The following is a 16,196-nucleotide window of genomic DNA, read 5'->3' as shown; positions in this document are numbered from 1 at the left end:
CGGTTTCAGCAGCGTTACATTTCAATAAAAAATATAGCCTGTATGTTATTCTGATAGCTATAAGCTATATTACTGTACACTTTCATCAAAATCCGTTAAGTAGTTTTTTCGTGAAGAGTAACAAACTTTCGCGTTTATAATATTATATATTAAAATTTTATTCTACACGTAAATTCATAGATTAAATTGAATTTGATGCTGGCGACATGGATTTTGCGTAGGATTTTCGTAATATAATTGTTTGATACAATATGAATAAATGAATAAATTATTTTTTTTATAATTTCAAAATATTAAGTCTGTACAGTTGCATATATTATGCTTTGCTAGCAATTTGAAATGCTAACGAGATATTTACGAGGACTAAATGTCGCGTGGGCGACGAATATAGTCATCTACTAATAAAAGAGGAGCTATCATTGAATCACCTTCAAACTGCATATATTGTTATTATATGTATGTGACCATTCTGTTGTTAACTCTTGGGCCTCGATAAATTAGGTATTATCGCTGTGCGTTATTAACGCCAATATTTGGAGTTAATTTGTTACATGTACATAAATAAATGATACAATTAATACAGCGCCATCTAGTCCCACGGTAAGCAGAGCTTGTGTTATGATTATTAGACAAATTATAACTTTTTTGTTCATCAAACTATCATAACAAATAATTATACTCATGAATACAAATGTTTGCACCGTGCGAGGAATCGAAGCCACGACCATCAGAAGTAAAGCCGAAGAGATAAAAATAAATAAATTCCTATTATTTTAATATACATATATATATTTTATTTTTGTATATTTTAACGGTGAGCACTCATCATCATCATCTGCTTCTTCCTTATCCCATTTATTTGGGGTCGGCGTAATATGTTTTTCGCTTCCAGCACTTTGCACCTGCAATCAAATGACCTTTGGTGAAGTTGAAAGTGGTGTCTGGGTTACAAATTACGTAATACAGTAAACAGTTATGATATGATTGTTACAAAATTAGTACATATGAATAACAAGATATAAATAAAACCAGAATACCTAAATGCATACTATAGTTATGTAGCTACATTCTAATGACCTCATCGTTTGAATTATACGTAATCAATAAAAGTATATTAACATTATCAATTGCAAAATAAATATCTTATCCCTCGACTGTAAGTTTTTATTAACGGCCTCGGTGGTCCAGCGGTTTAACCTACCGCCTTACTTCAAATGGTCGTGGGTTTGATTCCTTGCACTGCTCAAATATTTGTATTCTTGAGTATGATTGTTTGTATCAGTCTGGGTGTTTTATATGTAATTTAATTAGCTTGTAATGGAAGGATTTCCTTCAAACATTAAACTATAGCTTACTCTGGTAGCTCACACATCGTGCGGATGGTGTATTGTCGTTTCTTTATAGAAGATCCTTTTAAAGTAATGTTTCATTGGTCCAACACGTTCGTAAATTACAAATGCATATGATTATCGCATACCGCATTATAGTACAACGCTTGGCGTATAGACACTTGATATTTCTTAATTATTGTAATTTATACTTTTTTTTTGTATATATATATATATATATATATATGCCGTCTTGCAATGTATTTAATGTTATTGGGCGATAATGAAAAAAGCAAATATTTTGCTGGGCGATAATAGCAAGTGTTAGTACATATTGCGTAGGTATGGGCGAAAAAATTATTGAATTTTTAGTTCTATATTTAACTAATTTTGTAATTGTGGCGAAGGGTTTGGTTTTAATATTTCTTGATTCGTTATTTCACATAATTTATAGAATTAGACGTAATATTCGGACTGTGCGATATTCAAATTAAAAAATCATTTATTTATGTAGGACATTGTAGCGCTTATGAACGTAATATTTTATATTATAATTTTTCCCTACCGTCCAGTTCAGTATACAGGTTCAATTGAGAAGAATTGTCATGAAGCTCAATTGAAGATGTATCTGATTGTAATTGTATAAAAGTAAAACGTATAATAATATGTGGTTTCAGTTCGGAGCGTTCAAAAGTCCGCGTATCTTTCTACCAAGGAGCGCGGCCTCAGTGCTTGTCGCCACCGCCGCCTCACGCTCCGATCTCGGACTCCAGCGTCCTCTACGCCGCTCTGCTCTCTGCTGCAGCCAACGCTGACATGGCAGACCACGCGATGTATAACAGACAGATCAGGTAAATTTACTGATTCATATTAAGAAATATCCGCACACAGTTTCACTCGCTTTAAATTTCAATATAAAATATAGAATATGTGTCATTCTGATGCATTAAGAAAAGAAAGAAAGAAAGAAAAATATATTTATTTGGCGCATACAAAACAATCATACAATATTTTACAAAAATTATAACAAATTATTTTATAAATACAGCTGCGACCAAATTGGTTTCCACTCAGCTTTGTGTCTGGGCTGTAATGCCCAAACGCTGATTTTCAGTGGAACCTTGTAGAAAATAATTTAAAATATAAAATTTGTGTGCCTACTGTTGCCTGCGTGAACGTGCGCTGTTGGTGCTTTTGATAAGGTGTAAGTCTATGCTATGATTTAGCTACATACTTTTTTTTTATGGATGATAATGGAATGGTGCACTCGCCTGCCTTAACGGTTTACGCTGGCGGGGCACCAGTGAAGGATGATAAGGTGAGCATGAGTTCAGGTCAGTTAGCCCATCGTGACAAATTCACCAAGAATTTATCACGATGATTTCCAGGGGGAACCACGTGGAGGTCAACCTGACATGCTACATTACTAGCAATAAGATTATTTGTCCACGTTGCTAACAGTCACCTTTCCTCCCTATGCAACCGCTGTACCAACCTAACATGTATGTAACTGCAAAGTATCAAAATCCGTTCAGTAGTTTTTGCGTGAAAGAGTAACAAACATTCATACTTAGAAACTTTCGCGTTTATAATATATTAAGATGTGCAGAAATAGCAGGTTTTGCAGATACTGCGCGGATGGTATAAACAATTGTAGTATTAGCCGTATTGATAAACATGACTAATTCCATCAAAAACTTGACCTTCGCATGTCCAGAGAATAAATGTAGCACTTAGTTTCAATCATACACCCCAACTGACGTTCATTTTGTTGTCGAAAAGATTTGCTTCTATCTTTAATAATTCACTACAAACAATTACAGACAAATCTATACATCATTATATATAAATAAAATTGGAGTGTCTGTTTGTAATATTGAAATAACCGTTTTTACTACATGCATATGTATATAAATACGGTACATACACCAAAATAACATTTTTAATAATTTTTGTCTGTCTGTCTTCTTGTTCCGGCTAATCTCTGAAATGGTTGCACCGATTTTGACGTGACTTTTTTAGTATTAACAGTTTCCATACTAGATTTCCATGCTAGAGATAGATATTAGTCGCGTCTAACAGTCGATTTAAACAAATTTCAACACTCGCGCCATAGCCTTTGATTCTAATTTGCTTTGCCTTTCATTATTTTCTGTCAGGAGTCTGCGTTCTTTAATAATACCTAATTGAGAGATAAAGTCACTGTAATCAGAACGAGAGCACCCATTAAACGACTATAAATAGAAATAATCTTTATTCCAATAAACTCATTACAAGCACTTTTGAATAGTCAAATTTTGATTCTACCACTCATTCGGAATGCAGATTCATCACAAGAAGAATGAGCAAGACACTTGTGTGTTGCTCTTTTTAATAGACTTTTTTTTATATAAATAATTACAGTATAACAAGTAAGAGGCATGCGATAATCAACATAGAAATCACTACGCACTCATTATTAGTGTAATCAGATAACATTGACTGTTTCTGGTTTCTATCCTAATTATTGTAGAGTGTAGCGTTCAGTGAATACATAGCAGGGATGTTAGGGAGCTCCGTAACCGTAACCGAATCCGAAATAAAAGTTACGGATAATATCGGATAGGGACGGAGCCTAATTGGGACACGTTATGTAACCATTTTATTAGTTATTTGTATTTTACTTTTGAAATTCCTTAAAAAAATAATATCCGTAACCGAAATTACCCGAAACTAACGGATAATCCGAAATAATTTCATATCCGCATCTGTATCCGTAACCGGTATAATAATCATTCCTATATCCGAAACCTATCCGTATCCGAAATTTTATATCCATAACATCCCTGATACATAGACGCGAGTTGAGTTTTTATTTATGCTGTCACAGTCAATTGCTGGTGCTAAATTAACGTGTGTGCCAGGGACCTTAGTCATACTAGTAACTACCGCGTTCTATGTGTACTCAACCATCAACGTTTCCTGTATGAAGCGACTTGCAGAACACATTGCATATATTTTGCAATATGTTGATAATGAAAGAAGAGTTTAATACAGTTGCATTAACCACTATTAAATACTCTATCCAACTCTAATTTTTCCTAACTTTTGTGCGTTTTATATATAAAATTCTCGTGTTACAATGTTGCCAACCTCTGAACGATTTGACCGATTTTTCTGAAATTTTATATGCATATTCAGTAGGTCTGAGAATCGGCTACTATCTAATTTTCATACCCCTAAGTGATAAAGGTTGTCCACCCCTAACATTTTATTATTAATGTGGCATTAAAAAAAATGCAACCCCTATATAATAGTGTCTAATGATGAAAAAGAAATTGAAAATCGGTATAGGATTGCCGTGACAGTGACAAAAGGAAAGTGGATTGTTTGGTGGGGTGACGAAAAACAAAATCGAAGTTCTAAAACAGGTGTACATAAGAAGGCATTGTAATCATCATTTGGGTTTAGGGTTGCCAACTTGTTTTGACAAAAAAACGTATAAACTTGTTTGGATAGGAAAAAAATCGTATTCAAATATTTTTTTTTTGCAGTTAAATGTATTATTGTGTGCTTTTAACACTAGAGTTGTGACATATGCTATATGTATGTGTAGAGTATTAACGAAATGTTATAAATTTTGTTCAGTAGCTAAATGTAAATCATTCAGTACCCATAATGAGTATTTTGTTTTACGCATCACAGTAAAGGTTGAAAATAAAGTATTTTTGCATACTTTATATAAAAATATAAAGTGTAATTACGAAAAATAATGTAGGAAACGTTATTATAAAGTATGGTTGGCAACCCTATTTGTATTGGTGGATTGTATTGGTTACGTAATTAAATATATTATATGTTTCTTTCATATGCACTTCAAGTTATCGCAGTCGACAACTGTTCGGTTGATAATGTTTAGGTTAATAGATACTAATATACTTATGTACACGGGTAATGTCCATTGAAATCGTTTTACCTGGTAACTACAATTAATCAAAGCAAAGAATGGTGACGCCATTGCTTAACGGGCGAGTCCCATTTACCTTTTATATAATGCTATAAAATGTATACAAAACGTACATTTACAATGTAGAACGTTGATCATTCACTATTGTACACATATATTGTGATTATTTATTTTTACAAAGCTACCAAACTGATCTGTAAAAGTTACGTAGTTTTTGGACCCAGGAATATTCTCAGATCTCATATATATACAATTTATCTAAAGTTTGTGCTAATGTCAGTTGGGCTACTGTATTTACGTCTATATTTATTGTATCTTATCTTATATTAGATATCCACTTGCAATTGGTAATCGCAATGTCTAACTAAATTCATATTTTGTCAATAATTGCTGAGATCTGTATCTAGTAAAAACCTATTGTTTTCGATTCTAATTTTGTGCTATTTAGGAGTGCAACTTTTGTCGTTAGGGATAGCAAGTATGCATTCATCATATTAGTAGCAAAGTATTGTGTAGGTATATTACCATTTCTAGTAGTTTATATTACTATTTCTCCTTAATATAAAATTCAGATACATAATAAGTCCGGGTTTGGTAAATATAGTTTATTCTTAATTTTCGCAAATAAAAAAGAAACAAACCCTTAAGGTCTAAGGGTTAAAATTGAATTTCAAGGCATTTTATGACATTTGTGACATTAGTAGTATACAGAGAGTTCGGAATCATATTGAAAGTAAATAGTTATGTGAGCAATAATGAGTAATATTTTCTAAACTGTTTAATTTAAAAAATAAGGGAATATCGCTGTATTTGGAAATCCTTAAAAAATAAGCATATTTTCACTTATATTGTCATGCATTTATCTATGTTTTCCTGGCCTTAACCTTTTCGTTTTATTTCGGGTTGGCGCAGTATCGTTTATCTTTATACAAGTGTTTGGTTGAGATAGCGATAATTTTATTGCCTCAAAAATGTACCTATGTACTATATACACAATGACATATATCCATTAACTTTGAGAAAAAAAAATTGTGTAGGTACTTGAATTTTCGAATTTTAAACTTGGATAAGCGTTTTAAATAGTTTCCTTAAAGTACTACTTTATAAACAATTATATAGCGAGAAGTATTTTAGAAGTAATGGATAACCCTGAATATGTAAAATATCAAAATTTATTATAATAGATTTTATTTATATATAATATAAATAAATAAGTAATTTATTTGCTTGTTGCAAATATTATACTGTATTATACTAACATTTATTTTACTGCTATAAATATTGTTATATCTTTTGTACATTTACAGGTTTTGATCAATTTTGCCATATACATATACACTTAAATTAAAAAGGATACCTACTTTATATAGAAAATTAAAAATAGTTATCTGGTATATTTAGTATGGTGTTCGTGAAAATATAGTAATGAAATAATGTTAATATGATTTTTATAGTAATATTTATTTGCATTGTATACAAAGACATATCACCGGCAGATGTACTAGGCCTTAGCTTTAGCACACCGCTTTTCTTTCGATGGTTGCGGGTTCGATTCCTCGCACGGCGCAAACATTTGTTCAACATGAGTATGATTATTTGTCGGTGTGTTTGTGTTTGATCGGTCTGGGTGTTTTCTATAGATATGTATATGTATGTATTTACAAAAAAAAAAACTATAGTAGCATGTTAGCTTAACTTGGGACTACATGGCGCTGTGTGAATTGTCCTGAGATTATTATAATTAATACATATTTTTTTTCCTATAGAGTTATGTTGACAGGTATATCGTAGAATGTATTTTGACGGCCTCGGTGGTCTAGCGGTTTAGCACACCGCTTTACATCCAATGGTCGCAGGTTCGATTCCTCGCACAGTACTAAGTATTTATATCAGTTGTCTAGTAACCATAATACAAGCTAAGCAGACCGCGGCACTAGATGGCGCTGTGTTTATTGTCCAGGGTTTTTTATTTATTATTACTTATTTTAATTTACCAGAGCCGGAAATCTGTAATAAGCATAGAAGCGTGTTGATTAAATGAATACAATCATGATCAACTATACGATATCCGGCATGGTTATGGTTTCCCGTTAGAACCTGCCTGCTATAAATGGTAGCGCCCGATTTTTTTACTCGGTATGTTAGTAATACGTAACAACTTTGCATTTCATATACTGCTTTTGTTTTTTTTAATTTATTTAGGATCACTAACAATTGTTACACCATCATTACATAGTATAAAATAAAATCGCTGTCGTTGTCTGTCCCTATGGATGCTTAAATTTTTAAAACTACGCAACGGATTTTGAAGCGGTTTTTTTAAATAAATAGAGTGATTCAAGAGGAAAGTTTATATATATAATACATGTACATCCGTTCGAAGTCGGGGCGTGTACCTAGTACAAGAATATACATAGAAAATATCTAAAATAAAAACTTAATTTAAGCACTTTTGAATAGTCATAGTTATTCTTATTTTAATCTATCACTCATTCGGAAAGCTGTCTCATCACAAGAAGAATGAACAAGAAACTTGCGTGTTGCACAATTTATTTATTTATGTGGTGATCTAAATGATCATTTATATCATAATTATTTATAAGCGAACACGGCATTCAAAATAATATAAAAAAGTTATATAACGAAAATATTAAATTGTTTTTTATTTTGATTATGTTTATTATCTACAACTGCGTGTGTGTACGTATGTGTTCATCATTCATTCCTGACACAGTCATTCATGTATAATATAATAGCCACGCTCTTATCGGTGGAGCGCTTGCTACATTCCACGATCTTCCATCATGCTCTTTGATGAAATGATGTGTTGATACGACGCCACTCTGATTTTGTCTTTGGTTTGCTTGATGTATCTGTGACTTGGTAATCCCCTCCCCCTGTTTCCTTCATGACACAGTCTTTATTATTAAATTATGATGTACGAACGTGCTGAGGTTTTACTGTCATTCACTTTTATTGTTCTTCTTCAAAGTTCGATACTTAGATTTTACGATTGGCGCACCCCAGATATGTCGCACTAGTTTGTTAGAGAATATACTCTAAAGCCTTTACTGACTTATTACTTATTACTTACTGATATTTTGCTGTAATTTGTGTAAAAACCTACTAAACTATTATATATAATAGTTTAGTAGGTACTTAGTCTAGTAGATATATAATTTTTTATTTTGATAATAGCAAACCCTGAATAATACCTCTTACTCGTGACTAAATATGTGTACCTGTTTGTAGGTCAGTATGATTTATTGGTTATAAAATATTATTGTTTGTACCGGTCTGGGTGTTTTCTATGTATACTATGTATGTATTTAAAAAAAAATATCTAAGTATTTATACCCGTTGTCTAGTACCCATAACACAAGCTCTACTTACCGTGGGACTAGATGGCGCTGTGTAATTTTTTTTATTATTTAGTTGTATGAGGTGCATTCTATACAAACTAATTATTTTGGACTAGATAGCTATACGATATGTCCATATATACTATATTTGTTATTTATTTATTACATTTCATTAAGTATATTTAAGTATTATGTACTCATCTGTTTAAATGCAAAAGCTTAATTCTGAAAGGATAAACATACTTCTAATTGTATTAAAAAACTAGCTGTATTATAGTATTTTTCTAAAATAAAAGTTGCCTAAGTTACTTCCTATTACATCAGCTACCTGCCATTAAAAGTCCCGCCAAAATCGGTCTAGCCATTTCAGAGATTAGCCAGAACAAACAGCAGATAGATAAAAATTATAAAAAATATAATTTTGGTGTATGTACCGTATTTATAATCATACGCATGTCGTAAAACAGTTATTTCAATATTACAAACAGACACTCCAATTTTATTTATATGTGTTTTTAATAACGCAATTTCGTATGTTATCACAGAGTGTTTGATAGTTTTTGTAATACCTATTATACTATATTCTTTTGTCGCAGCACGGAGAGTGGTTGGGACAACCCGTTCCGTCCGGACGGGGACTTAAGCCGCGAGGCAGATGAGATTGTTTCTCTGATCAAAGGGGGGAAGCCGATCACGCCTACACCGACCGCCGCCCCGCAGCTGCCTGTATGCGAGGAGAAGGAGGAGAAATCCCATGCGAACAACGTTACCGTTAGTGACTCTTTTTTATATGAATGATAATGAAAAAAGATAAAGGAATGGTGTACTAGCTGACCTTAACTGTTGGACCAACGCTCCACCTCGTTGATTCAACAGTTACGGTTGGCTGGTGCTGTGTCGACCTGACTATCTCCCGTGTCTTGTTATTCAAATCCGAAATATGTTTATTCATGTAGGTCTATTACAGACTTATGATATGTCAAATCTACCGTCAGTTCGGAATGATTTCGCGATGAGAAGAACTGATAAGAAACTCAGCTCATTCTTTTCAAATAAATGTTGTACATGTTTAAAATAATACAGATTCATTTAAATTCAAATTTGGGAGAATAGGGTGACCACCATCATATGCTATTGCAAAAGCAAAAAGTGAGCCTAATCAGTGTTCGTAACCTGAACAGACCAGTCTCCACAAGTAACCCGTTCACGAGTATGATGGATTATGGTTGTTTTATAAAAAGTATTCCAAATGTCTAAAGTTTTAAATTGGAGAATGGGGTTGGATCTCCAGGTCTTAGGAGTCATTTGTTGTTTGATTGCCTGCCATTCGACAATATAGAAATTCAACCAATTTAAGATGTAACATTATTCTATGAGCCTTTTAACAAGCTTTTGTGTAATATGCCAATAATTAAAATTAGAAATATGAAAGTTTTGAAGGAAATGAAATGAAAAATCCCTTTATTGTTCCTCTCACAGAATGAAAGTAACAATAACATAAATTAATATGTATATCAAATATAAAAACAACATAATTACAATACAGAGGCAACAATGGGCGGTCTTATCGTAAAATAGATTTCTTCGAGGCAACCTTAGGATGAGGAGTGATTAGACTGAGTCTGGTCGAGGCAACGATAATTAGTTATTACAAGTAGTATTAAATAAATATTAATTAATATTATATACATAATAATTCTTATATATTATATAATGTATACATACTAGCACCATATATACATAATTTCTTTTCTATCTGCAATTAGTCCTTCCAGTTATAATAAGATTCTATTGTATTATGGGCATTAAGAAATATCGCATGTCCAGTGAGGTGCATTTATTATTGCCAGATGTCAGGTGAGCCCTTTTTAGTCTAGATGGACAGTTATTTGTATCCAGTAGCTTTAAAGGTAAACTGGTTCTTATGGCCAGCTAATCTTGTGTTTATATCTTCCACTATATCTTCTTTTATAGTTGGCATTTCTAGACACTTTCGTTGGACTTTCTGACACTTCTATATTCTTTTATAACCAGAGAGGTCTGGTTATAGTTTTTAATGCTTTGTTTTGAAAGCATTGGAGAATTTCTATGTTCGAGTATGAGCCGATCTCCACAGCATATGTCTATATATGTACATGAGATAATAAAATTAGCATTGCTTATATTGCAGGCAGCAGGGCCGGGTTCGCCTCAAACTAAGTTGGATAGTCCAGCGCAGCAGAGTACTCCGAAGGCCATGAACGGTACTAAAAATGGCGCCGCAGTTGTGGACCAGCGTCCCGGACAGGTGGAGGTGCAGCGCTCGCCGCCGCAGGAGCCTCTGCAGCCTGAGCACGTCACCATCAAGAAGAAGCCCAAGTGCAAGTGTTGCGTCATTCAGTAACTCCCCAGTATAGATCTCGTCTCCGTTTTCACCGGCAACACGCTGTTTCATCAACCCAGCATTCTCCCCATTGTGGCGCATACTCGGTGCTATTTAATTTTCCACGTGTCCTTTGTTTATGAATCGAGTAGGTATACAAATCTTATATAGCAGATCGCAATGCCACCGTGTTCTTGCATTTGGTGTCGTGCATAATTATATTTGTGTAACATTGTTTACACATTCAGTTTGAGCCTCAGCATATTTTTAACCTAGATGGCAGTTATATTATCTGTTATATTAAGATTGTTTTTGATAATTTTATGTGCTAAGTTTTTATTGAACTTTTTATAGGGTACAAACTTAAAGTATTTATTATCTAGCTAGTCTGAAAGAGAAATATGTTTTACACGTCATGGTTTTTCAAGCCATAAAGTTTTCAGGGACTTGACAAGCGCGCGAGCGCCCATTCATGTGATGTTAATTAAATAAAAAAAATATTTCTTGATTATTCAAATTGTAAGAATCTCAAGAAGATTAAAATGGCATCGACAAAGAGCTAGGCAGCAAGTGAGAGAGTTTATGATAAGCTGTTTTATATCAAGTAAAATTTATAATTATTGTGACTAAAATGAAAAAGTATAGTTCCATTCATTAAAAATAAAGGAGTGTCCGTAACGAACTCTCGCAATCACTATATTTATTTGACAGTTTTTAAAATAATTTATTGTCATATTAGTAAATGATTATTTTAGAAATACTCTCGTAGCTTGTTAGTTTGCTTTAGCTTTTTAGTTAGCTACAGGAGTATTTTTTAAATAATCATTCAGAAATATGAAAATTGTTTGTATTGTTTTTTTAATGAAAATACTATGATTATTGCAAAACTATAGTTTTAATATTCTTATTCATCGTTTCTCAACCATTTTATGTCGCGACCCACGATATATCTTAATATTTAATTTTATAAAACTAAACTGAAATTAATTTCTATAATAAACCTATATGTAGTTTGTATTTATTATTTTTCAACAGACTACGAACCCCTTTAAAAATAAAGTCAACCCCCGAGGGTCGCGACCCCTGCTTGAGAAACGATGCTCTTATACATAATATTAATGTCATAATTTTGAAATCACTTAATAATTTATTTGAAAACTGTTACTTTAGAGTTGATACTGTGTTGAATAATATGTAATAATACATAATTTAAATGTATATTTTTATATCTTAATTTATGAAAAAAGTATTATAATAGACCATACAGAATGGCTAACCTACCAATGGGAGATGTCAGACATGATCTGCGGAACCGCTTTCGAATATGCTATTGAGTAGATATTTATTTAATAATTACATATTATTATTGTTATGTAATATAATAATTCTCTCCCATTAAGTAGTTTGCTACTTTGTAATATGCATAATATACTGCATGAAGGTTTTAATATATTATCACTATGACCAATGTCGTGAGAGTAGTCCCACAGAATAAAATAGAATAATGATTAAATAAATATGACTACTGTTGTTAGTTTTACATGTGGTGTTACAAAGTTAATACACGCTTGCTTCCAGTAGGTAATGCGTACACAACTAGACGTTGTTACCGATCGGTTCTCATAGCTGGTTATATATTGACGCCTACTGGATATTTATTTAAATTAATATAAGACTGTTTCGGTTGAATATATATTGTAAGGGTGGTTTTATAATTCGCTTTTGTGTAACTGATTGGTAACAATAGGCACTAGCGTGAGATATTCAGTGTAACCAGACGCTTAGTTCAGTGCGCTCTAGAACACTAGCATTTTATGTGTACTACAAAATTATTTCTTTATTATATTGACATAGATATATAAAGTTATAATTATATACCTACTTAGGGACTAAATGTTGAATCCAACTTCTATAGGATATATAGTGCTGCAGTTAAATATAACAAATATAATGATTACGTTTTATTTGTGAAGGCATGCAGCTAATGGCTACTGAGAGGTGGACTTAAGATCATGTATGGTCATGAGTAATGATTGTTAAGAGGTAGATGCTCCCTTCTGAACGGAATAGCATTCTTAAGGTAGATAGGAAATTAGACAGAACGTAGTTAGATATCCCATTTAAAATTTTGTTGTTACAACTTAATTTATTTTTTTTGTTTAGTTTTTATATTTGTGACGCTGTCATACGATTGACGTGTTATTGTATCCAAAACTTTGTGAGTTATATTTCTTCAGAGGATATTGTGTTAAATGATAGATTTAACAACCAGATGGAATCGGATAGTAGTATTGCTAAAAAGGTTTTCTATATATATTATAGTACATTTCAAAGAGGGCTGATCATGCTATGGATTAGAGTAGTTCTAAATATTCGACAAAGGGCAACGTAGCTTGGCGTTACAGTATTTGTGAATCATGCAGCTCAGCTTTTAGTATCACAAATGTTTGCTAGTGCGTTGTTTCCGACGCAACCTCGGTCCTATGTTAATGCGAAATTTAACAGTGTAGTCATGCACTAGAATATTAAGCCTTTAACTTGATATATATATATAAATAAATAAAAGCGTCCATTCCGTTACAGACATAATACTATAAATAGTTATTAAAGGTCGATATACGCCCTGTCATAATCGAATAGCGCACATCAGAGAGGATTCATCACAACTAATATGATTGAGATTTAATGTACCAAATTGTTACAGAGCTCGTTCGAACATTGTTTCTATAGTAATTTAAATCTACGTTATCTATATGGATATTGTTGAGAAATATCTAAAGGCATCACAATTAAAATATGAATGTTTATTTTTTTAAATTGTTTGAATACATACATTAATATGTGTATTGAAATAGTTTAGGAAAACTGCTCTCAAACCTACAGTTATCTAGAGCAATTGTACCCCGTGAGTGTTAAATCGACGTTTCCTCCCCAATACTCTAGTTTTGAAACAGTACGGTTTAACTCTCATATTCTATCATCACTATCATAAAAATTTAATCTCATTTTACATTCTAATATATTTATAGAACTTATAGCGCTTGTTAACGTCTATTGTTACTTTTTTAATTTGATTTTTATTACAACATGAAAAATTTTGTGTGTTGATTTTGGGCACAAAATTTCGGTCATAATAATTCCTATTTATAATAAAATCGGAGCAATAATAATATGGCATGATTATGATGATATAGCACAGTAAATTACAGTAATGGGAAAATTAAATTTTACGACATAATAGATTTTGTGTTCTATAATTATTGGTATTTCTTTAAAAAGTAATATCATCAATTGCATATTTTATTGCTCCTAAAGTTATATGTAATTATGTAAAGTTTATAAGAATTATGTATGTATAATAAAAAAAAAAGTTGTAAACACCATTTTAAGAATCGTAATGAAGCTAAAGTATGTTCCTTAATAAAGTCTTTTATTTATAAGTAAAATACTGGCATTAAGGTTCTATATTTGAAATCGTGTTATCTAGTTGAAGTTCGACTATGCTTTGTTCAATTAAAAAAAATAGGAAAATATACTTTCTCACAATATAATATTACATGATAATTGTGGCGTAAATTCTTATTTCCAATATTAATGTATTAGCTATATGTGTAATACAAATTAAAATGACATTATATTTGTATAAAATATTTACTTTCTATTATTGTCGATCAATGAATATGTACAAATCAATTACAATGTAATTATTTATATTAAATCTTTAAAGGCGATCCGGTTGTGTTGTAACTAATTTGGGCTATCTTTGTTTTAAAATAACAATGACCCTTACATATTTCGATTATTATGCCTGATGGGATAGTCAGAAACATAATTTGTATACTATGATAATGGCAAACAAGCATACGGCCCTTCATAAGCATATGGTAAAGGGTTACCGTAGCCTATGGACGCCTGAAACACCAGAGGTGTCAGGTGCACGTTGACGACCCCATTGTCGATGATGCAGTAAACGTAACACTTGACATTTTATTGATATATTTTTATTTTATTATTTCCCATTATTTGTTTCTTAACCTTTTCTCATTAGCTTGGTCAAGTTCAGATTCGAATTCCCAACCATTGATGTTGATTAAACCATGATGCTCAATAATTACTGTGCCAATTTGACGCTCGTTAGACCTTGGATTTTGTTGTATTATAATATATTAAGATTCATACAATGCATCTTAATTAATTTAAGGTGGTTATAAGATGGTGCACTCGTCTGTGCTAACGGTATACGCTAGCGGGGCACTAGCGTAGGGTAATAAAAAGATGAGTATGAGATCAGATCAGTTAGTTCATAGTGATAAAGTGTGAAAAAACTTCGCATATATAATATTAGTAAGAATTAAAATGTAGTACGTCTATCTATCTATTTATAAAAATAAATATGCAGTAGGACGTCCTAACAACAAACGAACTGGTTCGTGCCACCTACATTCGATGACGCCTACAACAATTTTTGCTTCGCTGTTCCCAAATTTCATTTTATATAAAACTACAATGCATCATTACAAATCTTTGAATTTCTCGCCTTGTTCTATACTGTAACACGCATTTACTATACATATAACCATTCCTCTTGAATTACTCTTTATCCTTTCTGAAAACTGCATTAAAATCCGTTGCGTTGAAATATATAAGCGAACAGACAACGGTAGTGACTTTGTTTTATATTTTTGTGGTTTCTAGAGCCAACGTGTGGAGGTCCACGGCCCTTGGCTTTGTAGTGTACATGATGTTCATGTTTAGAAATGACAACTCTACTTCAACTGGTGGGCAGTTAATTACAATAAATCAAGCGGGACAAATTATGGTAGCATTTATAATTATTTTTAGTTACCCCTGAACAATTCACATGTCATCTAGTCCCAAGATAAGCACTAGTAAGCAGAGCTTGTCTTATGGGTACTAGACAATTATATATATTTTTTATTTGTAAATATATACTTAATATAGGAAATACCCAGACTGATACAATCATACTCACAAAAGTTTGTACCGTGCGAGGAATCGAACCTTAATAATATGCCGCCTTCAGAAGTAAAGCGGTATGCTAAACCGGTGCACTAGCACCACCGAGGTCAACTGTACAGGTGTATAGTAATAATAATAATCTCAGGACAATTCACACAGCGCCATCTAGACCCAAGTTAAGCTAGCTAAAGCTTGTATTATGGGTACTAGATTACTGA

General features: G+C 32.3%; 1 protein-coding gene across 1 annotated transcript in view; it reads left to right on the top strand.

Annotated features, from left to right (window-relative positions):
• LOC131853043 (uncharacterized) overlaps positions 1 to 14,648 on the top strand; it is a 64,333-nt gene extending 49,685 nt beyond the window's left edge. The window contains exons 4-6 of the mRNA XM_059203835.1: positions 2,006 to 2,179; positions 9,233 to 9,407; positions 10,807 to 14,648. Coding sequence (XP_059059818.1) covers positions 2,006 to 2,179; positions 9,233 to 9,407; positions 10,807 to 11,019 — 562 coding nt within the window. The 3' untranslated portion in view covers positions 11,020 to 14,648. The remainder of the gene's footprint in view (positions 1 to 2,005; positions 2,180 to 9,232; positions 9,408 to 10,806) is intronic.
• Positions 14,649 to 16,196: the final 1,548 nt, after the last annotated feature.

Source organism: Achroia grisella, unplaced genomic scaffold, assembly GCF_030625045.1.
Source record: "Achroia grisella isolate CSIRO2021 unplaced genomic scaffold, CSIRO_AGI_Agris_v1 utg874, whole genome shotgun sequence".
NCBI lineage: Eukaryota > Metazoa > Arthropoda > Insecta > Lepidoptera > Pyralidae > Achroia > Achroia grisella.
The sequence above is the reverse complement of the archived record's forward strand: the minus strand, read 5'-3'. Positions and strand labels throughout refer to the sequence as shown.